This window comes from Caretta caretta, chromosome 16, assembly GCF_965140235.1.
Source record: "Caretta caretta isolate rCarCar2 chromosome 16, rCarCar1.hap1, whole genome shotgun sequence".
In the NCBI taxonomy this organism is placed as follows: Eukaryota; Metazoa; Chordata; order Testudines; family Cheloniidae; genus Caretta; species Caretta caretta.
In genome coordinates this window covers 2,832,598-2,857,745 of record NC_134221.1, presented here as the reverse complement: position 1 = coordinate 2,857,745, position 25,148 = coordinate 2,832,598, and the positions used below count along the sequence as shown (strand labels likewise).

The 25,148-nt window shown below is 50.3% G+C and overlaps 1 protein-coding gene across 3 annotated transcripts in view; it reads right to left on the bottom strand.

Moving 5' to 3' along the window:
• The window catches only part of TRAF2 (TNF receptor associated factor 2), a 42,830-nt gene extending 18,402 nt beyond the window's left edge, over nt 1–24,428 (bottom strand). For 2 of the 3 annotated variants that reach the window (XM_048822858.2, XM_048822861.2), the window contains exons 1-4: nt 20,119–20,199; nt 13,781–14,001; nt 11,764–11,842; nt 9,783–9,881 (exon numbers count right to left, since the gene is read on the bottom strand). In XM_048822858.2, coding sequence (XP_048678815.1) covers nt 9,783–9,881; nt 11,764–11,842; nt 13,781–14,001; nt 20,119–20,166 — 447 coding nt within the window. In that variant the 5' untranslated portion in view covers nt 20,167–20,199. Of the gene's footprint in view, nt 1–9,782; nt 9,882–11,763; nt 11,843–13,780; nt 14,002–20,118; nt 20,200–24,375 lie in introns of those variants that run through there. The other variant, XM_048822859.2, reaches the window with a different exon arrangement.
• Nucleotides 24,429–25,148: the final 720 nt, after the last annotated feature.

Sequence of the window (25,148 nt, the reverse complement as noted above, 5' to 3'; positions counted from 1 at the left end):
CAGCCGATATTCTGTATAGTCACCCATTTGGCAGAACTGTGCTCCAGAATCTCAGCTTTTATTTTAAAAGTTTCTAGTCCATATAACTGTGGAGAAAAATCTTGAAGAGGTGCCCAGTACAATCTGCAGATAGATGTCTGCCTTCATTTGTAGAGAGGCTGAAGCAATAGCTCTACGAGGTGGGACCAGCCTCATTTATCGCAATCAGGGCTCCAGGGACTCCAAGATTCTCTGGCTCTGGAATGTGGCATTTTTCCCAAGATGCCAAAAAAATTCAGCATTTTTGCCATGGAATTTGTCACTCTGCTACAGCCAGATGACTGATATTTTGTTTTCTGTCTCCCTCCTTGCGTGGCTATCTCTCCCACTTTCCTCATAAGTGGGTATTAACTGGCTTACAGTGCATACTCCTGACACTGCTCCATGGAGCCTGGCAGCAGGCGGTTGGCAAGCTGGAGCCCAGCTTGCAGCCAGAAGTGTCAGCTGGTGAATGCGGCTACCTAGAGAACAGCAGCACAGCAGCTGATACCAGTAACAAGCTCTCCTTTTTCTGGGGCACTTAGGGGAAGGAGACTGTGGGCCAAGCCACTTGGAGGGCATGACAAATAAACCATCCTCAGAACGAATCACTGACAAAAAGAATTGAAGATTAATTTTATGTTGTGTTTTCTACTGCGAGCTTTGGCTGTGTGGGGTAGGGGGATGGAAATGGGTCTCTGCCTATCAGAGGATTTTACACTGCCTCCTATCACTGTAGGATCTGAATGCCTTCCATGTAACATCCATAGCAACAACCAAGTTCATAGTTGATTTCATGAAGTCTCTGGCTCTCCCTTTTCAGGGTATACACTCTGATTGGGGAGGATTTGGATTTTAATTTTTTAGATTTTATTGATTTATTTTTAGATTGACTTTTGGTATAGGGGGCTTTTAGGTTGGTTCGGGTTTATTGGACACAAAGGAGTTTCAGCACTTTAGCGTCGTTCTCATATGGAAAAGGCCTTTTTGAAGAGGATGGGTTTTGCAGCATTTCCCAAAGTCCGTCAGACTCTGGATTTGCCTAATCTCCACTGGAAGTTCGTTCAAAACTAGGATCCCCTTGACAGAGAATGCTTTGTCCCTAGCTCTCATGTCCTTTGTCCTGGGTTTTATGATCTACATTGTCCCAGAGGAATGCAGCTGTTGCAGTGGTTCATATATCAAAACATGGTCTTGAACTCGCTGGAGTTTGATCCATGAATTGCTTTGAAGCTTAGGACCAAAATCTTAAACTGAAGCGGATTAGGAGCCAGTGAAAGGACTTGAGCATGGGCCTGATGTGCACACGGTGGCCTAAATGAAGAAGGTAGGCAGCTGCATTCCGTACCAGCTGGAGCCTATGCATTGTCTTCACATTCAGCTTCATATACAGTGAATTTCATTTCATGGCAAAAGATTAAATTAACCTTGCTAAGGAAATTGGGAATCAAAGCCATGGAGTACACAAGGCCCTGGATATAGGACATAGTAGATAGCACCCATCCATCACCTGACGCGGCGCTCCAACCAAAGATATTGGGAACTACTGGTCTGAAGGTACCTGCTCTGCAAACCATCACCTTGGTTACATTTAACAGCTACAGATCACAGTTCTTTGGAGACCACCATCTCAGTCTCTCCTTTGTTGCTAATGAGGACACTCCATTCCCAAGATTCTTCTGACAGCACTGAGATTTCTCACACTGCTACTTTCTGGTTTTAGCTCAGTATTCAATGGTTATCTCCACCAGCCAAACAGTATAGCTTAAAAGCACCCAAATACTGCAACTCTGAGGGGTATATGGTCAACTTGCTGAAAGCCCGACAGCCCTGCCTGCTTTGAATAAAGAAGCAACCCTCCTCTTTTAAACACAGAGGATACTTCAGGTCCCAGCACGCAATGCTTCATCTTGATTGAAGCTGCTCAGTCACTTGAATTGAATTGGAGTATTCCATGCTGGCACTTTTCATCTCTATTGGTCTGGCCTCCATACGAAAGATGAGGTCACCAACAAGTCATAAATTAGAACTCTGTGGACCACATCTGGCCAGCCCTGACAGGACACAGCTCCCACCTCCCTTCCAATTTTTAGGGAAGGATGTGGGCAAGGTGAATCAGCCAAATCTGTGTCCCAAAAGTATGGGAGTTTGGACATTAAATATTAATTTTGTTCTTACTTTAGTCTGAGGAGGGAGGCGGCTTTCAGGAAAGGAAATGTGTGAGGGAAGAAAATGCAAACATAGTCAGGACCAGTGCCCTTTACGCACTGGAAAATCCGCACCAAACCAGGTTTCCCCCAAACAGGGTTTACTTTAGATCTCAATCTTTTGAGTTTCTTAACTAAAAGCACCAATTAAATTCCATCAGCTTTTACACAAAAGAAAGAGTGTGATAACAGCCTTGGCATTTCTCTGAAGAAAGTCTCTGAGAGTGCAAAAATGTCAATTCCCAACTGACTGTTAAATGTTGCCTGAAAACTTAAACAGAACTGTGCTCAAACTAAGGCTGCAAGGTGGGGTTTCATCAAGGCTTTAGAAGGGACATGTGACTGATCTGAATGTCCAGGATACTGAATTACAGCATTACATTTTCAGAGAGCCAGATGCTAGAAGTATTAATCAGCAAAGCCACCACAATATCACTGAGTTGTTTTGAGAAGTAAACACTGACATATCAGGCCCTTTCAGATGGGGCTTTCCAATTCCCTCCCACACACATTTTCTGGCACTCCCTGTAGCTTACCTCCCACAGAGCAGGTTGGACAGGAAACAATGTACATCTAGGCAATCAGCTATGCAACCTTTACCTCTAGGACTTTAAGGGAGGCCAGTTTTCAAGACTGTGGATTTCAACCCTTGCTCTAGAGTAGAGGTATCAAATCACTAGACCAGGGGAGCCACATGCGGCTCTTCAGAAGCTAATATGCGGCTCCTTGTCTAGGCACCGACTCCGGGGCTTGATCTACAGGCACCAACTTTCCAATGTGCCAGGGGGTGCTCACTGCTCAACCCCTGGCTCTGTCACAGGCCCTGCCCCCAACTCCACCCCTTCCCGCCCCCTCCCCTGAGCCTGCCGTGCCCTCTTCCCCGCGCCCCCGCTCCCCGAGCCTCCTGCATGCACGAACTGCTGATCAGGAGGTGCAGTAAGGGAGGAGGAGGCACTGATCGGCAGGACTGGGAGCCGTAGGAGGCTCTGGGAGTGGAGGGGGGCTGCTGACACATTACTGTGGCTCTTTGGAAATGTACATTGGTAAATTCTGGCTCCTTCTCAGGCTCAGGTTGGCCACCGCTGCACTAGACCTTCTCTCCAAAATAGGACTTCCTCGAGCCATCTCTAACTACAAGTACAGGGCACTGCAACAAACATTTCCACTCAAGAAAGTGGGATCTGACTCCCTTGCATACAACTTTGATCACCATTTTCAGCCTATGAACTGGCTGAAAATGGTGCCCCAATGCTATAATCCAACTTGGAACCAGAAGCTTCCAACAGGGAAATACAACAGAAGTTTCTTCCTAATTTCAAAGACAGAACTCTGGTGTCCTGCCCAGCATCACAGAGTGCTCCAACCACAAAGCTTTAGATGCAATATCTTACTATAACAAACACAGAGAGTGCTGCAAACCCTTTAATATTAATTCCCAAGGAGGAAAGAAAAGGAGGTGAAGCAATTCCAAGGGCCCGCAGGTCTGTACTACATTCCAAGGAAAGCCCATTGAACTAAGACTCCACCAAGAGCACTGAAATCTCTCTAGCAGAAAAACTACTCTGGCCAGCCACAAAACTTCAAGAAGTAACTCTGAAGCCTGAACCCTGTGGGATGGGACGTTAGCTTCCCCTCTACCGACCGAATTAAATTCTGGAAGGGGAGCCTTTGCTACTCACACAGATATTCAACTGGGTGTTCTTATTCTCTTACACAGGCTCAGCTGAGCTCTGATGAAAGGCTCCAGGCCTACAAAACTGATTGTAATGCAAAGTCCAGGGTATTAACATGTGGAATTTGAATCTGGACCAGGACAGGTTAAGATCCAAACAGACAAGAAAGCTCATCTATACTTATTAGCTGAACTCAACTCACAAGGAAGGTTGAGTCTCTTTTAGACCAATTTACTGGCTTCTCCCTCCTGGCCTTTATTTTATCTGAAAACAGACCAGCAAGCCACAGAACTACCTGGCAGACTAATCCAACCTCTCATTTAGTCTACTTAAATATTGCTCTCAGGATTAGAAGGGCAGATCCTGATGCTCCACTCAGGTCTCCCTAGCCTTCAAACGACCCTGTGTTCCCCAAGAAGGAGTCTAAATTAAAGCAAGCCCTTATGTCCCTGTCAATTTATTTTAAAATCCTGCTGATGATTAAGAAAGTCTCTCTCAGAAGCTGAAGGACATTCACTTCCCTCATCCCTCTGTTGCAAGGTGGGAGAGAAGTGACATTTCATGTATTTTTAAAGTGCCATTTTATTGCTGTGTGAAGAGTTGAGGACTTAGACGATCCTTAGGAGTCTGTCTGTACCTACTCTAGGTACATATTTGGCTCCCAGCACCATCATATCTCAGCACCTGGAAGTCACAACGATATATTTTCTTGGTTATTTCTCATGCTCCAACTGCCTAACTTCACAGTCTTTGCATCTTCATCTGTGATTTTTTCCCCTTTCTGCAAAGCACCTGTTTTTAAAAACCCTTTACCATAGCACACTTTCTATCTACACACACATATTGATCAGTGAGCTTTCATGTGGAAACAGCTTTTAGTGCACAAAAGAAAAAATCTCTTCTGAGGCAGTGTCCACATGTTCCAAGCATTTACCAGCATATTCAAAACACAGTAAGAAGAAAATTGTATTTAAAAATTCAGCTCTCTTCTGACAGTGCTGAATATTTTAATACTTTTCACAATAGGAAGAGTTGAAAGAGACGGCATGAACTTTGCCCACACACTCAGTTTTAAAAACATGCTGCATTTGAAACATGACCTTTGGTAGCTTAAACAGGAAACAAAACTTGGAGAGCTGAGGAAGGACTTTAAGGGCAAAGGGCTGAAAATTTTCAGCTGCAGAAGCTGGTCCTCTTCCTCTCCCACCCCTGTGAAATTACTAAAATGCCAGTGACACAATCTCCTAATTTATAATCAGAGGGCAGTCAAATGAGTTTCTCTTGATGCTAGTGGCTGCGAGCTTTTAAAATGAACAAACAGTGAATTATCTTTTAGGTACTTTCCATGGTCTGTCTGAAATAGCACAGCAAGGGGCTTTCCATGGTGGGAGTGTTGCTGCTGAAGGCAGCAACACACATTGCTGCTTTCAGATGACACAGCACGGCTTTAGGCACGCTATACAGAAGAGCTCTGACACCACAGCACCCTTCTGCAACCCCTGCTCACCTAATGACTGTATCTGTACTAGCCAGAAAGGTACACAGGTATGTAGGAGGCTGGTTAGACCCTGCGTTGACATATTTGTTGGGCTCTTCCCTTCACTCTCAGTACCACTCAATCCAACACCTTGCCACAATGGGGAAGAGATATGAGGTATCAGATAAATCAACTACTACAGTTGCCATAATCCCTCTCCAGCTCCCTCCAGACACAACAGTCACTACTGCCATGCCCACAATCCTTGCTTTACTCCTGGGGGAATTCTGAGCCATGCAGAAAACATGCCCACCTGCAGATTTCTTTGCTTCCTTGCAGAAAGTGATGGGGAAGCCAGGGGGGATGGGAGGGGCAGGGGATGCCCATGGGCGTAGTTTGGGGAGGCATTGCCCCCCAAACAGAGGCGAGGCGTGGGGCGGCACACAGAGTCACGTGCCACTGCCCCCCCCTCCGTTTCTGCGAGCACAGAGCTGCCTGGCTGAAAGAGGCTGCCACTCAGTTCAGCTGACTTTGCAGCTGGTTGCCGCCTCCTGAGTCCCAGTGCCAGCTTGCCTTCTGTGTGCTGGGAGACGTCCTGTTTTCGGTATAACCGTGAGTGCCTGTGGTGGGGCAGGGAAAGGGGGCTGGTGTGTGGGAAAGAAGCAGTGGGGAAGGAAGGGGGATGAGATGGGGGGGGCAGGGTGATAGGATGGGGAAGAGAAGGAGATAGGGGAAGCAGGAGCCCAGCATGCGGCATCCCCTTGGCAGCGGCTGAAGTAGGGGCTCCCCTGTTAAGCAGACCCATCAAACTCCCATCCCAATGAGCCCCACCGCCCCTGTACGTGACCACCCCACTGAGCCCCAACCAGCTATATCCAGACCCTCACCCTGACGAGCCCCTCCTCCCTTGCACCTGGACACCCCTCTGAGCCTCAACCACCTTCGCCTGGACCCCCCTGCAGAGTCCCATTGCCCCTGCACCTGGACCCCCCCAACAAGCCCCTGTGCATTCAGATCCCCCACTGAGCCGTCCACACCCAGACTGCCCCACACAGAACCCTCTTCCCCACATCTGGATCCCCCACACTAAACCCTTCTACACGCAGATCCTGCTAGGCTCAGCTTGCCTGCTCACCCACACCTGGTGTGCCTGGTGCAGAGCCCAAGTTGTTTCTGGGGCAGGCTTGGCCCTTGCGCTGTGTCAGGGTTGGGTGCAGCCTCACTGCTGAGTCCCTGTCCGGCGGGAGGGGGAGCAGAGTGTTGGAGGTGGGAGATCACCCTGCATGCAGCTAGTTACCTGCGCTCCCCACTGCCATGCTGGAGCCTCCACATTTATGTATTGACAAATACCATTTTCAGAATGTTGAAGAATTTTAAAATATTGTGCATAAAATTTTTATTTTTTGGCACAGAATTTAATTTTTTGGTGCAGAGCTCCCTCAAGAGTATTGCTTGTCGCTCAGGATAGAGTTCCAGGCTCAGAGCTGCACAGCATGGCAGCCCAAGATGCTTCCACTGGACTGCCTCAGATGGACTTAACTTTATTTTAGCAAAATAATCTTCAATGTTTTCTGATCGTTAAGAGCAGATTAAAGGAGAAGGCTAGTGCTTGTCAACTAATATCTCACATGCATACAGCACATTCCATTCAGAAGGATCCCAAAGTGCCCCCTCTGCTCCCCCACCCATGAATAGCTTCTCTCACTACTGGAGCACAGACACCTCTCGAGTGAAGTGGGGTAGTGATATACAGTCCACAGCAATACTACAGAATAGTTTGGGATGGGAGGTGAAGAAGAATCCTGTATCCCTCTTTACATGCAAGAAGGAATTAAGAAAGTAGAATGTAATTACCCAACTTGGAATTTAACCAGGACACCAAGGCTAACACCCCTAATCTTGCAAGAATGCTATACGATTTTTAAATGGCTACCGGAGGTCAGCTCTTCAATTGAATGTCTTATCCAAAAGAAGTTACTTCCAACAGCAAATACTCCTTATCATGCTAGGTTTTGGTGCAGCACTGACTGGCAAGGAAAAAAGCTCTCTCATGAATAACCAACAACATGGCATGTGGCACCTTTTCCTTGGAGGTGTCTCGTCCAAGTAGTGACCAAGCCCAACCCTGTCTAACTTGTGAAATCTTACAAGATCACACGGACATATGGCTACAGAGGATACCTCTTTGGCCCTACAGAAACTGCCCTCATGCCCTTTTTTGGAAATAAAATAGAATTAAAGTTCTCAAACAGTCTCTCAAACCTATTTCCAAACTAGTCAGTAGCTGTTTAAAGAGAGGGGGCTGAATACCTTCCTGCCAGACGTAGCTCCATTTACCTTAATTGAGCTGGGCTCACTTATGCCACAGTTGAATTTGGTCCCACATGTTAAATTGGGGCACAAAATTTCATGCTAACAACTGCCAGTCATACAGCACATAATTGAACTCGGAACCCAGCAATGCTAAACTGAATCCTCAGTAAACACACTGGTATCCTGAAGCTGTATCTCTAATCTCCTCCCTATAAATTAGAAACGCTACCAACAAGCACTAGGGTTAGATCTTGAATTTAACATTTATTTCAGTCAATTGCATAAATACCCCATGACACTCATAGATCTCGGGGTGAGATTTTCAAAGCAGTCTAAGGGAGCTCAGCACCCAACTCCCACTAAATTTCTAGGCTGAAATCCAAGCCAAGAAGTATTAGAGTATTGGCCAATTAGAGCCCAAAGTGCAGATAAAGTTCTCTACTAGTGGCCACTAAAGGCAAACCAGAGGACTCAGACAAAATCAGAAGTAAACGTAGTTCTTCCTGCCTCCCTGTAATGGCATTGCTAATAGAATCAAGATGTCACATTACACAGATTGATCTTAAATGCTTTGTCAGGAGTAAAACATCACTTCCTCACCCCAACTCCTCAGGAGTCACCTGCTATTATCTCAGTCCCTTCACTCAGTGGTTCTCACGGTCTGGGCTATGATTCCAGTGTTTCCAGAGGGTTGTAAAAATTTCCCCAACAGACCAAGTTTTCTTTTATATTTATTTTTTTAAATTGTTCCTAACCCATCTGATTGCAAATAAATCCTTACAATGCAAATTACTGCAGTAGACTCTATTCACTACAGAGTGCTGGGAAACGTGCCATTCATGAAATTTTCAATGGGGATGTATCTTTCCAATGAGATCAGTATCATATGTATGTATATGTGCTAATGGTCACAGTCACTGGGCCATAAAAACTGCAGATGGCATTGAACACAGAATTGGTGAGGTTCTGATGCTAAGGGAAAGAGGGGGTACAGAGGACATTTTGTCCAGCAAGCTGATGGAAGAGGTTATTTTGGGGCACACCCACTGAATCCATGACTCTATGGATCTCTTGACCAGGCCTCCTGTGTGTTGGGGGACGGCCCCACTTTCCCAATTACTATAGTCCCTGGATGTAAAAGAGCAGTGGGCAGGACAAGAACTATATCCACTCCACCATCTCCAAAACAAATTCATTTATTCAGGGCTGAAGGTAAATGCCTATTTTGGCCATAATATATGGCAGAGACAAACTGGAGACAATCCAGAGAGCAACACAAATGATAAAGGATTTAGAAAGCCTGCCCTCTGAGGAAAGGTTAAAAAACCTGGGTATATTTAGTCTTGAGAAATGGAGGCCAAGGGGGGACCTGATAACAGTTTCTAAATATGTTAAGGTCCATTATAAAGAGGACAGTGATCCATTGTTCTTCGTGTCCACCAAGGGTAGGACAAGAAGGAATCAGCATAGTTTGAAGCAAGGGAGATTTACGTTAGATATTAGGAAAAACTTTCTAACTCTAAGGAGAGTTAAACTCTGGGAATAAGCTTCCAAGGGAGATTGAGGAATCCCTACCATTGGAGGTTTTTAAGAACAGGGGGACAAACACCTGGCAGGGATGTCTAGGTTTACTTGGGCCAGACTCAGCACAGGTGGCTCAACTAGATGGCCACTGGAGATCCCTTCCAGCCTGATATTTCTATGATTACAGTTTTTTGAGCAGTTTTTTTGGGCTGATGCAGCAAGAAGGATTCTGGGATATGGCGTCTTGGAAGTAAGAAGCGAGTGATTTTGGAGGTCATAGAAGGAAAATATGGTTGGTTTGAGGGATCATACAAAGTATTTGAAAACTTCTCCAATCAGTCTACACCCTCACTAGGATACACAACCACCTAGGTTAGATTGGAAATCTCTGAAAGCTCCAGGAGGCCAGAGCTTATCTAGGATTGAATTAGAGCAGCTGAAAGCTCAGAGGCTGAAGGCTAATGCCAGCAGGAACTCATTTAATTCCCAGTGTCTTGCCCATCACCACTCACATGCAAAAGAAAGAAGAAAGCAGAATGAAGAGATACATGGAGAGACTCTAGTCTTTACCTCATACTCTTTAATAGTCCCTTTCCATGGGCAGCCATCGTTAATACAGACAGCCGGCAGACTTTCCACCTCCCGACGAGCTGCATTATCTGAGAAAGCCTCAAATGGGAAAAAGCAAAGACAAGTTACTCTGGGATTGCAGCTTTGATCTAGTCTCCTGATTCTTCACATGCCATTGCTAAGAAACAGTCTTCCCAAACTTGTTGTCCCACAATACCCTTAGAGATGCATCTTGTAAACCAGCTCCAGCCAAGGCCGTAGGAGTTAGCTAAGATAAACTCACAGCTGGAAAACAAACCAGCTCACCTGTATGTTAGTGTTGTTCAAAACAGGTATTAGTATCATAAGAATGTATTTAGTGTTTAGACTCTATGAAATGCTTGTAAATTGCTGCATGTACTAATCTCACATATGATGTCTGTATTCCAGGCTATAAGGAAATATGTACGTTTTGCTTCATAATTTTGAAAATGTTTGCTCTGAACTTGTGAACCCACACACAGGAATCATGCCCCCAATCCATTAAAGAGGCCTATCAAGATTAAAAGGGCCATTAAGGAACATCACAATGCACAGGATTGGTGAACAGCCCTATCACCCCTTGGAAATGTACATGCAAGGGAGTTTGTCTCATGGACTGGAAGGCTATAAGGCCGTGTCTACACTAGCAAGTTTACACCGGCACAGCTGTACCAATGGAGAGAGGTCTCCCGTTGACATAATAAAACCACCTCCACAAGTGGTTATGTCCGCAGAAGAAGCTCTCCTAGGGCCACAGATGCCGGTGAAACTTATGTTGCTCAGAAGGGTTTTTTTTTTTTCACACGCCTGAGCAACATAAGTTTTGCTGACATCAGTGGTAATGTAGACATGCCCTAAATGTAAAAGACAAAACAGGGTCACAATTCATTTCTTTGCTGTTTGATCTCTCACACTAAACTAAGGCTATGGCTACAGAGCTGACATTGGTGCAGCTGTGCCGCTGCTAATGCAGATGCTCTAAGCCGATAGGAGAGCTCTCCCATCAACTTAATTATTCCAGCCGCCACGAGTGGCCGGGGCTGTGCCAGTGGAAGAAGCTGTCCCGCTGACATAGCGCTGCCCATACCAGCACTTAGGTTGTTGTAACTTACTTTGCTCAGGGGGGTGGCTTATTCACCCTAACTTATACCAATCTAAGCTGTAGCGTGTACATAGCCTTTGGCAGACATCCCCAGGGGTTACCCCTTGGCCTCTCCTGAATGACATTTTGAATTGACAGATTACTACATCTCTGTCACCTTTAGGAACCATAGATGGTAACTCATTTGTGTGTATATGCTTGCTTGCTTGAACCTATAAATAACTCTGTTATTTCTTTTTCCTAATTAATAAACCTTTAGTTAGTTTACTACAAGATTGGCTACAGGTGTTGTCTTTGGTGTGAGAGCTAAGACACCCCAGATCAATTTGTAAGTGACTGGTCACAACCTGAGTATTTTGTTATTTCTGAAGTAAGTGGCCACTTATCACTAAGTCCAGCTTGCCTGGGTGGCAAGATAAACTGGAGAGCCCAAGGGGACTGTCTGTGACTCCACAGTAAGATTGTTACAGTGATCCAGGAGTTCACATTTCTTACTGGGTTGGTGAAATCTAATTATAAAACATTACCACCAGTATGGGATAAGTACCCTGGTTTTGATAGTCTGCCCTCAGGCAGGCACTCATGTTCGTGAGCCACTCCAGACTGTGTGACAGCATCTATGACAAATCTTTATTGCAGAGTTTAAACAACTAAACTGTGTTGTAAGATGTCCTGAATTTTAGAAGTTGGGGAATCAATTGCAGCACTATCATAACACTTGGGATACTGAATTCACACCTGTTAGATAATGGATTCCATCATTCTTAGGTACCAGTCTCTGGCCTCTCACTCTAAACAAAAACAGGAAATGTTTATGAATGACTTCAATGTTCTCTGCTTTGGAGAGATCTTACTTACCGAATTTGTTTCTAAAATAGAAACTCCTTCTTCATATATTCCTTCCTGAATACAGGCTGCACACTTCTGAGGCCCAGAGCTAATGGGGTGGGGGAAAAAATCAGCCACAAAATAAAAAGATTCATGCTGAATTTGTGATTCAGAGACAATAGAGGCTTCTCAAGAGAGCCTTCAGAGCCAAAGAAGGTTTATTTACACAAGTATATTTTTAAAACAGCAAATGGAGCCATTTACTAACATACATTTTGCATTCATTGATTGATCCTTTTTAATGGATATACATTTCTGCTCTATTTTAGTTATTTCTTCCTTGTAGTGATCTTTATTCTAGTTTTCTTCCTCTCATGATTAACTGTTCTTATATTTAAACTTTCCCCCATGCCCTTAAAAGTGAAGACAGAGAAATTAAGAAGGCCAATTGAAACTTCTTTTGCGATCATAAAACATATTTTTACATTTCACACAGGTGGCATTATTGCCAAGCAGGGACCTCCAAGGAACAAATTCTTTATACGGCCCCGATAGTCACTTACAACAGTACTTAATTAGAGTGGATCAACCTAGATGGACCACCTGGTCTTTGTCACACCCAATAATCTCCTGGGTTTCGGCTTGACCATACCACCTGAAGAACACAACAAACTCAGGAAACTCTGGGTATGACTACGTAGCGTTTTGGAGCCCACGGGAAAGCTCAGACCAACAGACTTGGGTTAGCGGGCCTTGTGCTATCGCTCTAAAAACAGCTGTGTAGACAGTGCTTTGAAATGACAGCTGGGACCGAAGCTCAAGCTCTGAAGCCTGGAGAGAGCAGGCTTCAGAGCCCAAGCTCCAGCCTGAGCTGCAGCTTGAAAGAGCTGTCTACACGCTGTTTTTAGAGCCTTGCTAGCCTGAGCTGGTTGACCGGGGCTGGGAGGCTCCTTCCCGAGAATGGCAAAATGCTGTGTAGACATACCCTCTAGGGCAGTGGTCACCAACCCCTCTACCATGATCAGCTGGTTGATCCTGGAGCCTCTGCCAGTCGATTGCAATCTCCAGGTCACTAGAAGTCCGGCGGTGCAGCAGGCCTCAGGCAGGCTGCCTGCCTGCCCTGGCCCCACGCAACTCCCAGAAGCGGCTGGCTGCTAGCTCGTCTCTGCGACCCCTGGGTTGGTGCGGGGGAGGCAGCTCCGCACGCTGCCTCCCCCCCCAGCAGTGTCCCCACAACTCCAGTTGGCTGGGAACCAGGGCCGCAGAGATGTGCCAGCAGCCAGCCACTTCAGGGAGCACCATGGGGCTATGGCAGGCAGACAGCCTGCCTCAGACCTGCTGCGCTACCGGCTGGGAGCCGCCTATGGTAAGCGCCTCCTGGCCAGAGCCTACATCCCTCACCCTCTCCTGCACCCCAACACTCTACACCAGCCCACAGGCCCATCCTACACCAAACTCCCTCCAAGAGCCCTCACCCCCTCATGCACCACAACCCCCTGCCCCAGCTGCACCAAACTCCCTCCCAGAGCCCACATCCCTCACCCTCTCCTGCACCCTAACACTCTGCCCCAGCCTGGAGCCCCTTTCTGCACCCAAACTCCCTCCCAGAGATTGCACCCCTCACTCCTGCACTCCAAACCCCTGCCCCAGGCTCAGCCCGGAGCCCTCTTCCACACTCTGAACCCCTCAGCCCCAGCCCAGAACCTGCACCTTCTCCCACACCTCAACCCTCTGCCCCACCGCGGTGAAAGTGAATGAGGGTGGAGGAAAGCAAGCGAAAGGAAGGGGGGAATGGAGTGAGCGGGGTGGGGCCTCAGGGAAGGGGCAGGGTAGATCCTGGGTTGATCTTAAATTCAAAAAGTGATCTTGTGTGTAAAAAGGTTGGAGACCACTGCTCTAATGCCTGAAGAGAACCAGATGCTGAAATTAAGAGACAGACATAAAACGTGGCCCTCACTCACAACCCACTGAAAATAAGGCTGTATTTCCTTTTTTGCTTTCCTTTGCTTCTAATCATTTTGTTTCAGACTGGAGAGGGATAAATTACCTTATAAGTTTCTTCAGACAGTAAGAACAATAGCGGTGTCCACACTGAGCTTGAAATGGCCTCCTCAGAATATTCTTGCACTCGGAGCAGAGGTATTTGCCCTCCAATTTAGTCCCCAGTATCTCCTTTGAAAATCCAGGCTGGTTTAAATCCAAAGAACCAGGTGGAGTCGAGTTTGCTGCTGCCATGTGAACCAAAAACCCCAGATGTGCCTCAAGAGCCTGAAAAAAGAAAAATGTTTTGTCCCATTTGATTATCTTGTTCTCAGTTGGACACGGTTCACCTTTCACTACCTTCACTGCATTGATCACCTGGAAGCCACCGCAATAGCCGAGCTTGTTATTCCTAAGCACAGGTCTGCAGTGTATTATACACACTGAAACAGCCAACTAGGCAGATTGTGTCTTCTGGCACTTGCCAGGGGCAGGGGCTCTAAAGTTAAATCCGAAACAAGGAAATGGGGTGGGATATCCTTGCCTAGTTCCCCACCCACCTTAATTATGGAAAAACAAACTTTGGACAAATTGCTGCCTCCAGTCCAAAACAAGAGAGACCCGAGAGGAGACCACTTGCCCAATGTCAAACTGATCAAGAGAATAAACAAAGAGCCTCCTGAAAACTTCCTACATGTCAAGTGACACAGCCATGATCCAGTGCCACACACTTCCATTTCTGGCAGTTGTCAAAATTCACTGTGATCCTATATAAGGCCAGCGGCTCACTTGAGTCACAGGTGGAACCTGTTTGAACAGCCGAGAGCCAAGATATACAACATCCAGTCAGGTGTCTGAGGGTTCCAGGTTTCTTTGAAGGTTTACAAAACGAAAAGGCAAAAATGGTATAACCTAACGAAAGGAGTAATATACTGGGAATAAAAGGCAGTTTAGCGATTTATTTTTACTGTGTGCGCCATTCAGAAAACCTCCCTCCCAATGCTCCCATGTACAGACTAGACCAAAAGGTGTGTTAACTACATGTATGTTATCTTTGTATCAAAACAGCCAAACAAGCTATAAGCCGGGGTTAGACCGAGTTCCAAGCATTTAGCATTTAAATCTGATGTATTCTGAGACCATATTTACACTACAGCCACTACATCGACACAGGTATAGTGCTGCAGCTGTACTGTCGTAGCAAAAATGCTTCCTAGTTAATGAGAGGCGGTAGCTAGGTTGATGGAAGAATTCTTCTGGCAACCTAGTCGTGTCTACACTGGGGACTAGATCGACCTAACTACAGCCCTCAGGGTATAAACTTTTTCAGCCCTGAGCAACATAGCTAAGTCGATCTAACTTTTAAACATAGACCAGGGCTTAATGTCATTGTGTTGCCTGATGACTGACTTTAACCAGATGTTTTTAATGTAGTCTAAATTTATTAAGAGAAGTAACTTGGTGTAAATGTTGGCTATCGACCATCGACCAAGACTGTAAAAATGCCTCCCTGAAATATAAATTAACAGTTCTAGAAAAATTGAGGGCATCTTGCAGGATCTCTCCCTCCACAAGTGTCCAATGGCACAAAAGCAATTAAGTGTAGCTGGACCATGGAGAAGATACGAAGGGGCATGGGGTGGGGAGTGTATCCAGAACACTGGGAACAAGCTACGTAAAAAAGAACACATGTTGCGTAATTGAATCATTGTGTGACCCAGCCAGTCTTTAGACCAGTGGTTCTCAACCTGCAGCCCAGTCAGCACACAGCTGCAGCCCATGTGACATCTTCAGGGCCATACAGGTAGTATTGGATGTGGCCCACATAACACATTGAGAACCACTGCTTTAGAGGAAACCAATTTAGGTCAAAATCCTGCTTCTTCTGAGGCAGTGGTGCCTTGGGGAAGATAAGGAGTTACAACCAGCAATGCCAGGAGGCATAACTCCTCCACAGGTAATAAGCGGAAGATTGCTGGATATTGCCTCTCACCAGCTTAAGACCCTGTCCTTGTTCCAATCAGAAATCCTCCCACTTTGGGGAGGGCGAACACTGCCGACAACGGCAGCCACAGCAAATTATGGATGAGTGCGGGGGGGCAGGGAGGAGGAAGGAAGGGGGATAAAACAAGAGGAAGGCTCCTTCTGATTGCATGCAATTATGTAGGGCCAGAAGAAGGGTAAAGCTGTGCATGTAATGCCCTAACCTCAGAGCCAATATTCACTGACAAGAGAGCCGACATCAGGGCAGGTGAAAATGCTCTTGGTTCACAGACTGCATTATACGTTTGCAGCCAGACTTGAATAATCAGAGTCTCTCTGGAGAAAAAGTAAAATTTCAGCGGGAATGTTCCCAACGGAGAGGAACCAGTGTATAAAAAATTAAGCACACCGATCTCAGAACAATATATTCTTAAGGGTATCTAAAGGGTTCCAAACGGCCACAATTTGACCTAGAGGTTTGTATACATGACTGGAAATCAGCAAGTCTAACTAGGTTATATTCCTGGCTCTGCCACAGACTGAAAGCCTCACCTTGAACATATAAATCCCCCTCTACACCTCATATAATGACAGGTTTCAGAGTAGCAGCCGTATTAGACTGTATCTGCAAAAAGATAAGGAGTACTTGTGGCACCTTAGAGACTAACAAATTTATTTGAGCATAAGATTTCGTGAGCATCCGATGAAGTGAGCTGCGGCTCACGAAAGCTTATGCTCAAATAAATTTGTTAGTCTCTAAGGTGCCACAGGTACTCCTTTTCTTTTTGCCTCTACACCTCAGCTGTCAAATAGAGTTACCAATACTTTGCTACTACACAGGAGAGTCCTGAGGATTAATTTATCAATGTTTATAAAGTGCCCCGAGGGCCATTGCTGGATGGCACTCTATAGGATGTGGAGACCATTATTTATTACCCTGTTCCAAGTGGGCTAACAAACCGCCGGTTTCCTTCCCTCTACTCCCAGTAAAACTACCATAACCAAAAGCAAGGCGAATTGTTTTGGACCTGGCCTAGATACAGTAGCTCCTGTAACTACCATCATTTCTGGGGAGAAGAGGCATAACTTATAACCAATCACTTTTAGTTCTGTATTGCTGCCTTTTTCCCCCCTGCAAGACAAACTCAATGGCACAGCCTGTTAAAAAGCTTTCCGGATTGTCTAGGCATTACTTTGATGGAGTAGTTCATGTAAATTCCACATAACCCAGAATCACTAGGTACGACCAATTCAGAAGTCAGTCTGATACAAGAGCAATAAGCCACTCCACTGCTGGCTGCATTTAATTTAGCCAAGAATTTCAACATTCACCTTCAGTAAAAACCCTGGCTGTTTCAGGAAGGGAAAAAAATATGTTCTGGCTCAATCACAAGATATGGGCTTGATGGAGGAATTATTGGGTGATATCTTTTGGCCTATGTCATACAGGACGTCAGACCAGATTCTCTTAATGGTCCCTTCTTCTGGTCTTAAAGTATAGGAATAGAGGGTGCTAATGAGTCTGCACTTCCCTCTAAGGGAATACTTAGCCAGGAATTAGAGGTAGTTAGGGACTTTTCTACAAAATGGTTTTTCATCAGAAATGCCAATCTATCAAAACGAAAACTTTGTGTGGTAACAGATCAGTTTCAATGAAACTTTCTTCTGAAAGGTTTCTCGTGTCCAGGACAGAATTTCTGGTCAGACAGAAGCTACCCACCAGAATAGCTTGATAGTCAGAGTAACGTCCCTGCTCCAAATTAGGTAGAACAGAGACTTGAACTTCGGTCTCCCACATCCCAAGCAAGTGTCATAACCACCAGGCTTTTCTGGAGTGAGTTCTCTCTGACTCTCCATGAAATATTTCAAAAGGTTTTGGGTTTATCCCAGTAAAGAACAGAAAAACTTTTCAATTCTCAAAACCGTTTGACAGCCATTTCCTGTGCAGCTCTACCAGTGACCTAGAGCAGGGATAGGCAACTGGTGGCCCAAAGGACAAATCTGGCCTGCTAGATCATTGTAAGGGCCAGGAAAGGCACAGGGCTTTGCAGGGGGCAGGTCCTGCCTGCCCACAAATGTGCACATCAGATAACGCTGTGACAGGAGTCAGCAAGCCGGAGCAGTGAGCCAGACCCAATTCCATGGGACAAGAACTGTTGCTGTGGGGTAAGCACAGGATGGGCTCTTTCGCCAGTCCTGCACCAGGACCAGATTTCCCCCTCCCCACAACCTCTCAGGGCAAGACCCAATTCTCCGCCACATCACACACCCCTGCTAGCTAAAAGATTTTAGTGGATTTTGTAGCCTTCTACTACCTTAAAGTTACCCATCCCTGACCTAGAGAGATGCTAGAGCACACCATACTGCACTTTACATATCAGCTGAGATCTAAAAAATGGTCATTGCCTGTGGTCATCAAAAGATCACAAGGCGAGCTTAAATAGCAGGTGGGTGAAAGTGTTCTCATGTGTTCAATTTAAATAAGTACAGGGGCACCTGTGGGACATTGTAACCATAAATAAATGGACCTGTACATTTTATCCTTTATTCATGTTATGCTTATCTAAACATTTGTACTATGCTCATCACTACAGTAGCCATCTTTCTTCTACACCCCACTCATTTATCATCATGGAAAGACCAGATCAGCAAAGCAGTTTTTACATTCTGATCAGAAGATTGAAAGAAGTGCATTAATTCTAACTCTTCTAAGAGCAAGTTCCCACAACTATGGGCCAATTACTGAGAAAACTGAGTCTCACACTTGAATCTGTCTCTGCTGGCATTATTAACCACTTCCATTCTTTCAGTGGAATATACCTAGATTGGAAGGTCATAGCCTCAGAGAGCAAAGTGATCTCTTAGGTACCTTGGGTCAATCCCATGAAAAGCTTTGAAGACAAGGACTGAGCAACACACACTTTAATGTTCAAGTCTAGTTTAATATACATGTAGTGCCCTTTATAGACAGAGTAACTCACAAAAATGTTATTTTTGCTAAAAGTACCAGTCATGTTAACGACAGTAGTTAAATACATTATACAACAGCTGCATAGAAAACAAATTAGTGGGTCTGGCAAGTGAGGGAGAGAATGTATAGGTCTGCCGCACTGCAAGAAAAGCTCTCATTAATAAGAGTGTAGTCCTATTACACCAACATATTCATGTGCCTACAGTTGTTGAACAAGAGTAATGTGAGAATATGGACTCTAAAATCCATACAGAAAGATTATTTTAACTGTTTTCCTCTTTTTCTAATTTTCAGGTGAATTTCATACTTGAAAACTCTGAGGGCTGAATGCCCCCAGGCATCCACAGGACAGCAGTACTTCAGGATCCCCATGGTTGTGTTTAACCACTGACACAATGTAACCCATGGTTTCAGAGTTGCAGCCCTGTTACTCTGTATCCACAAAAAGAACAGGAGGACTCTTGTGGCACCTTAGTACTCTAGGTGCCACAAGTACTCCTGTTCTTTTAATGTAACCCATGACGGTTCTGATGAGAATGCCAACCAGGTGTCAGTAAATGTTTTCCACAAAGGTTTCTGCAAGGCCATCTCCGGCTATCTGCTGGGAACTAGACTGACATTCACCCGCTACGTTTAAAAAGCCCTTTAAGGGTGTCAGGGACCGTGTGGAGGCCACCTTTTGGACAAGTATAGTTCTGTATATTTCCCACAGTCCTATTTCCCAGCATTTTGGGCAATGTTAAGTAGGATGTGAGGCAAGCGTGAATCATGCAGAAGTGGCGAAGTTTCAGCTTTTGTTGCTGAGACCACATTATTGTACCTACTGGGCGGCATTTAGGTTAAACGGCTCTGCGATAGCCAGGGGTCTCCCGTTAGGGAGTCTCTTTGACTAACGAGGAGCGGCTTAACAAAAGCAAGCCCTGACTCGAGTCATTCAGTCTGATCACCAAAGCCCACTTCAACTCGAAACAGAAACAAACCCGGAGCAAAGGCCAGCAGTAAAGAGCTTTCCCACGGGCCGACAGGCGCCACGGCACCGGGCGCCCGCAGCGACCCACCCGCCAGGCGCGCAAGGGGCTTCCCACGCGCCAGCGCCCGGGGCCGCCGCCGCTGGAATTTCCCCTCAGCACTTCCCGTCCCGAGTTCCCCTCGCCAACGGCTCTCGCTCGAACACCCCGGCCGCCCCCGAGGCCCCCGGCCGCGCTTCCCGCGCCGGGCCCCGCCCACGCACGGGCCCGAGCCCAGCCTCCCGCGGGACAGGGGCCGCTCCCGCGCCGCCCCGCCCGCCCGCCCGCTGCCAGGCGCAGCCGCCGGCCCGGGCCCCACACGCTGCGCGCGCCCGCCCCGCGCTGCGCCAGGCGCCCTGCGGCCCGCCCCCCGCCCCGGGCCGGACACTGGCCGGGCGCCGACCGCCCTGAGCCCGCGGGCGGCCGGGGAACCGCCCCACTTACCGGCAGCCTCGCTCCGCTCCCCGCCAGCCACACCGGAAGCACCGCCATAAGCCACGCCCAGCGGACACGTCCCCCGGGCCACGCCCCCGAGGGCTAAGGCCCGCCCCCGCCCCCGCCCCCGCCCGGTGGCGCTGCCAGAAGTGGCCGTTGGCGGCGGTTGAGGGGCAGGTGGGGGGACGGGCGGCGGCAGCGGCCCCCTCCCCATCCCCTTCGGCCCGACTCACGGGGCCCCGCGCCTCCGTCACCCCCGGACCCCCCGCCCCCTGCCCCCCCAGCCCGCGCCTCCGTCACCCCCGGACCTCCCGCACCCTGCCCCCCAGCCCCACGCCTCCGTCACCCCCGGCCCCACCGCCCCCTGCCCCCCCAGCCCCGCGCCTCCGTCACACCCTGCCCCCCCGCACCCTGCCCCCCAGCCCCGCGCCTCCGTCGCCCCCTGCCCCCCCGCACCCTGCCCCCCAGCCCCGCGCCTCCGTCACCCCCTGCTCCCCCGCACCCTGCCCCCCCAGCCCGCGCCTCCGTCACCCCCGGACCTCCCGCACCCTGCCCCCGCGCCTCCGTCACACCCTGCCCCCCAGCCCCACGCCTCCGTCACACCCTGCCCCCCCGCACCCTGCCCCCCCAGCCCCACGCCTCCGTCACCCCCGGCCCCGCGCCTCCGTCACCCCCGGCCCCACCGCCCCCTGCCCCCCCAGCCCCGCGCCTCCGTCACCCCCGGCCCCGCGCCTCCGTCACCCCCTGCCCCCCCGCACCCTGCCCCCCAGCCCGCGCCTCCGTCACCCCCTGCCCCCCCGCACCCTGCCCCCCAGCCCCACGCCTCCGTCACCCCCTGCCCCCCCGCACCCTGCCCCCCAGCCCCACGCCTCCGTCACCCCCGGCCCCGCGCCTCCGTCACCCCCGGCCCCACCGCCCCCTGCCCCCCCAGCCCCGCGCCTCCGTCACCCCCTGCCCCACCGCCCCCTGCCCCCCCAGCCCCGCGCCTCCGTCACACCGTGCCCCGCGCCTCCGTCACCCCCTGCCCCCCCGCACCCTGCCCCCCAGCCCCGCGCCTCCGTCACCCCCGGCCCCGCGCCTCCGTCACCCCCGGCCCCACCGCCCCCTGCCCCCCCAGCCCCGCGCCTCCGTCACCCCCAGCCCCGCGCCTCCGTCACCCCCTGCCCCCCCGCACCCTGCCCCCCAGCCCGCGCCTCCGTCACCCCCTGCCCCCCCGCACCCTGCCCCCCAGCCCCACGCCTCCGTCACCCCCTGCCCCCCCGCACCCTGCCCCCCAGCCCCACGCCTCCGTCACCCCCGGCCCCGCGCCTCCGTCACCCCCGGCCCCACCGCCCCCTGCCCCCCCAGCCCCGCGCCTCCGTCACCCCCTGCCCCACCGCCCCCTGCCCCCCCAGCCCCGCGCCTCCGTCACACCGTGCCCCGCGCCTCCGTCACCCCCTGCCCCCCCGCACCCTGCCCCCCAGCCCCGCGCCTCCGTCACCCCCTGCCCCCCCGCACCCTGCCCCCCAGCCCCGCGCCTCCGTCACCCCCTGCTCCCCCGCACCCTGCCCCCCAGCCCCGCGCCTCCGTCACCCCCTGCTCCCCCGCACCCTGCCCCCCGGCCCCGCGTCTCCGTCACCCCCGGCCCCGCGCCTCCGTCACCCCCGGCCCCCCCACACCCTGCCCCCCCGGACCGTGCCTCCGTCACCCCCTGCCCCCCCGCACCCTGCCCCCCCGGACCGTGCCTCCGTCACCCCCGGCCCCGCGCCTCCGTCACACCCTGCCCCACCGCCCCCTGCCCCCCAGCCCCACGCCTCCGTCACCCCCGGACCCCCTGCCCCCGCGCCTCCGTCACACCCTGCCCCACCGCCCCCTGCCCCCCAGCCCCGCGCCTCCGTCACCCCCTGCCCCCCCGCACCCTGCCCCCCCAGCCCGCGCCTCCGTCACCCCCGGCCCCGCGCCTCCGTCACCCCCTGCCCCCCCGCACCCTGCCCCCCCAGCCCGCGCCTCCGTCACCCCCGGCCCCGCGCCTCCGTCACCCCCTGCCCCACCGCACCCTGCCTCCCGGTCCCACGCCTCCGTCACCCCCTGACCCACCGCACCCTCCTCCCCTCGCCTGTGCCTCCGTCACCCCCGACCCACCGCACCCTCCTCCCCTCGCCTGTGCCTATGTCACCCCCAGACCATGGCACCCTCCTCCCCTCGCCTGTGCCTATGTCACCCCCAGACCACGGCACCCTGGCCCCGTCCCCCTGCCTACGTTACCCCTGACTCACGGCACCCTGCCCTCCTTGCCTGTGCCTATGTCACCTCCAGATCCACGGCAACCTGCCCACTCTGGCCCTGTACTTGGGTCACCCTCTGACCCATCCCCTCATGCCCATGGTACCCTGCCCCTCCCCCCACCAGGTCCTTTGCCTGTGACTCTCCTAACCCCCCAGACCTGTCCCTGTGTCACCACCTGTCCCCTTCTCTCAGCCCTGTGTCTGTCTCACCCCCATCCCAGCACCCTGCACCCTCCCCCCAGGCCCACAACACAACACAGTCCGCCTGCACCTCATGTGTATCCGTCCCTGTGTTAAGGCTATCTTGGATGCAGATCATAGTTCTCTCCCCAGATCTCCCAGGAAGCATGTTCTCTACTCCTTCCTCAGAACAACTAGGGGGTTCTTAAGAGGATGATCTAAATCCCCCTTCTAACCTGCCGCTCCCACACACAGATCTCCAGCCTCATCGAGGGCCCCTCTAGAATGGAGGAGAGGGGAGAGCTGTGTGCAGAGTCCACCACTTCCTGCACACATCCAGAGATGATCCTCCAATCTCCACACACAGTTTGTAAGCTCCTCAGGGTTGTCTCCTTTCATTTTGCTGAGCTGTAAATGCCAGGCACATCCATTGTGCCACAGAAGTAGACAATACTAAGACATTAATAATTAATAAAGCTTCTCAAAAGTCCTGAGTGTCATAGCTTTCCCCCCACTCTCCACCCCCTTGCTTTAAGTTAATAAAGAATCACAGAAATTCCGCTCCCTGCACTTTCCGTAATCAGACACCTCATGCAAAACACTGCTTTGCCTGACTTGGGGCAGCTCTTCCCAGCATCGTTCAAAAGAGAACCCCTTACTAGACAGAATGAAAGTGAGTGCTGAGGTCTCTGTTTCATTTCTCAATTCCCTGGTGGATGCTAGTTTGGGGAATGAGATGCTGTTATCTGAGACAGCCAGACTCAGAAGAACATCTGGGTACTACTACTTGCATTCATCCCAACCTCAGCATGATGGGATCTCAACACCTTACAAAGCTACAGAAATGAAAGTACTTCTCAACAGTGTGCGATCTTACAGAAACCGAGGTGCCCAATAGCACAGAGTCAACAGCAGAGCTGGGACTATAACTTACATCTTGTGTCCCCCAGTCCCGTTCTGTAATCACTAAACATACTGCCTCCACCCTGCAGAGGCCCACAGCTTTTACCCTGTGCTTGAGAACAGCAGGCCCTTATTGAAAGCCCATTGAAGTCAATGGAGACTCACACAGACTTTGGATCAGGCTCATTCTATAATCCCCCAGGGCGAAATCCTGACCCCCACGGACTTCAATGGAGCCAGGATCTCGGTCAAATCCTTAGTGGACAGGTCGGTGCCTGCACCACCATGGGAGGCTGGTATCAAAGGTCAAGGCAGGCTAAGCCTCCACTAACCCAGGCCTTGCCTCCCTCCCCCTCTCCCCTGAAGCCAGCAGAGACTTAGCTCCAGCTGGCAGCCTGGAGCTGGGCCCCGCCAGGGGCAGCCCGGGGCTGGGCCAGCAGGGCAAGGCCTTCACAAGCCGTGAGGGGAGGGTGCTCCTCCTGCTGTGGGGGGAGCATCCAAAGGTGGGGTTCATGCCACCACCATCAACTAGCCCCTGTTGGCAGCCTCAGCAGAGGGGTCCATGGACTGCATGGGCACTGGAAAGTACTCACCCCCCTGAGGTGGTCTTTAGAAGTCAAGCTGATTAGCAGGGCAGTTTAGCTTCTATCCAATCTATCTGTGTAGGCATCTGTCTTGCATCAATAATGCTGCAGCCCGTTGGCTGGGTACATGATGAATTTCACTCCTCGTAAGACAATCTATCCCCCACTTGAGGTTCCCCACTAAGAACTCTAGGCAATGCACATCTTCTCCATGCCATACAGAACACCTGCAGACCACTCTGAGGCATGTGGGCTAAACCCCAGGATGAGGACTGGCCTCCAAAGGCTCTTTAACACACTTGATTACCTTAAACAAAGCAGCAGAGCTCCCTTACCTTTGAGAAGAGTGACATTGCTCATTCCAGCTCTGAGAGTCAGCTCTTGGCTGAGCGGTGGTTGCTTAGAACAGAAAGTGGAAGTGAGATGCATGCCTAGAGGAGAGTCAGCAGGGGGCTGGCTTTGTTTTAATAAGAACTGAGGAGAAGGGAATTGAAAACCAGAACCCTGTGTGACGTTCCAGGCCATCAATAGCCCCCCATAGGTGCTTTCACAGGGGGAACTTGGCTTTGCTAAAGGTCAGGCCAAAAGACCTGTGACTTTTACAAACACAGGTGTACATTTCAAAGCAGATCATTCTATTCTGCCTCCCTAACCACCCCATAGAGATCATTTGATACTTAGCTTAGCAAATCTAAGTCCGTTTTGGGCAGTGCAAGGGCTCTTGGGTCTCTTCATTGTGTCCCCACCATCAAGAATACCATGTCTCAGTGCCACAGGGCTGAGGTATTCAGTGCTCTTTACACTAGCCAGGTGTGAAGTAGTCAGATTGTCCTCTTCCCAGGGAGCTCAGTTCACCTGGAGCAAGGAGAGTCCCCAGCAGGCACAGAGCTGGCATAGTCAGGTCTGCACCACTGCCCTCATGGAAGCCGCTGGTGCAGGGGGATCTATGCCACAGGTGTTAGATTGGCTCAATGGAAGGGGTGAGGGGAGGGGGCATTGCAGCTAGAGTGCAAGTTATGGCAGTCCCTGAGGCAGCTATAACCTACACACTAAGGACTGAATCGGTCCCTGGCAAGCCCTGGGACAGCGCTGCTGGTCCCCACACTGG